This window comes from Buceros rhinoceros, unplaced genomic scaffold, assembly GCF_000710305.1.
Source record: "Buceros rhinoceros silvestris isolate BGI_N320 unplaced genomic scaffold, ASM71030v1 scaffold23591, whole genome shotgun sequence".
Classification (NCBI taxonomy): Eukaryota; Metazoa; Chordata; class Aves; order Bucerotiformes; family Bucerotidae; genus Buceros; species Buceros rhinoceros.
In genome coordinates, this window is record NW_010395151.1 from 2506 (window position 1) to 5451 (window position 2946).

The window sequence follows — 2946 nt, forward strand, 5'->3', positions numbered from 1 at the left end:
GTTCATTCAGCGAGGCTGGCAGGGGTTTTCTGCTTGCTATAACAATCTTTCCTTACTGCTCACATCACTGGGGAAAGAAAGATGTTCTTAGCCTCCCCTTCAGGAAGGACGTAACTCAGGCATCTAGCTTTGGAGACCGCATCGAGATTCCTCACAGTACCAGACACATCCCACACACATCCTTCTCAGTGTTATTAGTGCAGAATACAAACGTAAGGTTTGAATTCGGGCTCTGACACTGGCTTCCCTTGGAGCTCTGGCCTTGATTTTTGAAGAGAGCTAGGGGCCTTTTTCAGAACAGGCTGCCAGCAGGCTGGTTTTATTTCGGACCCGGGTTAACCAAGTAACTCTGTGCAAGCTCACACTGCACGGCGTGTGGCTTAAAAATAAGGCATCCTCCCATGGTGACCTAATACAACCACCAGGAGAGATATGAGTATAAACTACTACGAGTAAGAGCAAGATTAAGCATCCTCTTATCATCACGACGTGCTGTTCAGTCCCCAGTGTCACCACTGCCTTCTGTCTACTGGTGGATAAATCAATGACTCCGTTACATGCACTGAAGCCATTCACCAGATACCGTCTTCCATAGGTGACAGAACTTGAGCACGACTTGCACATATAAAGCACAGCGCTCCCCCAGACACACACCCCACCCCCACCCCCAGTTCTCTTACCATTAAATGTAAACAAAAGTGTCTTTTTAGTTTCGGGCAGTTTTGTAAGCTGACCCTCCCTGGTAGGAAAGAAAACAAAGACTGGAATGAGAAGAAAAACAGGGGCATACAAAATACCTACTGCTGTTAAGGAAGAACCAGGAGACACTTGCAAACTACTTGAATAAAATAAGCAAGATTAAAAGCCTGGCCGTGACCCAAATTTAGGTTTTAAACTTTTTAGATTCCTGAAGTGTTTTACTCCAAAGCTGGCAGCGAAAAGGCATTAATGAAAAACCACACTAACAGCACCATCCAATCTGATTGTCAGAGGTCACCTGAGAAGGGCTGTGTGTCTAACAGACGTTGTTTTTACATATGCCCTGTGGTTTATACTACTATAAATCTATAAATACCAGTTAGGAAAAAAAAATTCTAAAGAATTCAAGACTTCAGAGCCCCAAACCCCACAGCACTCTCACATAAGCGAGTCAGCGACATTTCACAGGTCCTCCAAAGTCTAGCAATGTCAGTACAAGGCACACGTACTGCTGTCCTGTAATTCAAAGTGTGCTCCTTTTTTTGGAGAACAGTTTCATGTTTTGGTATGAATCATTTATTTGTATGCCTAAGAGCATAATAGACCCTTGCAAAACCTACGTGGTAATTCAGAGAAGATAAATCAACACTTTGCATTCTGAAACAGCAGCTAAAAAGCACCTCAAGACCTGGAGGCTTAGAGAAACAAGAAATCCTGCATGTGCGTATTTCTGAAGCAGGGCTGAGAATCAGCCTGCACTCAAGGAGTCAGCAGCAGAATGTTTCACCTGATCAGCTAGGGGAGGGCAAGCAGTTTCGCTTTTTTTTTTTTGACGCTACAGACTTTGCTTAAATCTAGTTCTCGATGCATCCAAATAGCATTCGAGCGAATGTGCCGCGTTCTCCTCCTGCAGTGTCATTTCTTGGCCCGTCAACTCTATCACACCACCCACCTTCGGGGTTACTCTGTTGTTTCCACAGTGTACAGAGAGCTGCCAGGAGTTACCTGAAATGGGAAGTGCCCAAACAGCAGCATAACCAGCACACGAAAATAAGTACTGAGGCAATACAGCAGCTTCTAAATGAACAGAGCATCTGGAAGCACTGGGGGTGTATTTTTTCACCTGTTTCACCCTTGCTCCCCATTTCTCTGTGTGTGCATTCCAGCAGGCTTCACGCTGTCAGCCTCTGTTTTGCTTAGCCTTACATTAGCTACTGGGAGGAGAGATCTAGCCTGATACGTACTCTTGCATAAGTTTTGGACCGGAGAACTGGTCCGAGAATTGGACGGACTCAATCTTGTCAGCATAGTGCGTGAGGAAATGTATCATCTGAAAGAGAAAACCAGGGTTAGTTTCTCCCACACCCATCCATCCGCAGCCTACCCACTCCACACGGGTTTGACAAAGCGTCCATATACCACTCAGAAAATTGCCGTGCTCAGCTTGCCACAATGACACTGCAATTTCAACTGTCCTTTTTTTTTGTAGCTTTTGCTAGAATGGGCCTCAATGCATGGAATTAACACGAGCAACTCATACATTGGATAGACAACTCTCATTTGGGATTTTCCAATTCATTGGTAGCATGTCAGCTTTGTAGGCCTGCAGACACACCATTAACGCCTTCCTTGAACTGGCTGCTGAGGTGAACTGTCAGGCTTCAGAAGGCAGTTTTTAGCCTGCGGTTCGTGTTAGACTAATGGTTGCTATGTAAAAGGAATCAAGACATGACAATTATGTCCTTCTTCCAGCCCATAAGTTTCCTTAGGGTCTCGATTTCTATAGTCCCCTCACAACAGGCCCGTTTGGCTCCCCTCTTGTGATCTTCACGGGAGATAAAGATCAGAAGTTTTTTGCAGAGGCTGTAAGTGCCAGGGTAACCAGGGAGGATTTGTGCTAATTCATTCAAATTACCTTAGCGTCCATCATTCCCTCTGTGACCTCCCCCATCTCCGACAAGATAGCCAGTGAATCCGGAAGCCCATATTTTGCACCAGATTTAGGTTTATCACTGCAGAACTCGCTCTGTTTCAAAAGGAACAAGGGAAAAGAAATAAAAATAAACACAAGCTAATAAATATCTTATCAGACTGAACTGTTCCAGCACAGTGGGACCCTAAAAGTACCTGAAAAGAAACAACAAAATATCCACTAACTCAGTCTGGCCAGGGACATTTCAAGCGTGCAATAAAGCACGTGGCGTCACTAGTCTTGTAAGTTAGTATTTCCCTGCAGTACTTTAGGGA

The 2946-nt window shown here is 44.8% G+C and overlaps 1 protein-coding gene across 1 annotated transcript in view; it reads right to left on the reverse strand.

The window, feature by feature from the left end:
• CCDC47 (coiled-coil domain containing 47) overlaps nucleotides 1-2946 on the reverse strand; it is an 8997-nt gene that overhangs the window by 1191 nt on the left and 4860 nt on the right. The window contains exons 7-9 of the mRNA XM_010145465.1: nucleotides 2615-2725; nucleotides 1944-2029; nucleotides 681-739 (exon numbers count right to left, since the gene is read on the reverse strand). Coding sequence (XP_010143767.1) covers nucleotides 681-739; nucleotides 1944-2029; nucleotides 2615-2725 — 256 coding nt within the window. The remainder of the gene's footprint in view (nucleotides 1-680; nucleotides 740-1943; nucleotides 2030-2614; nucleotides 2726-2946) is intronic.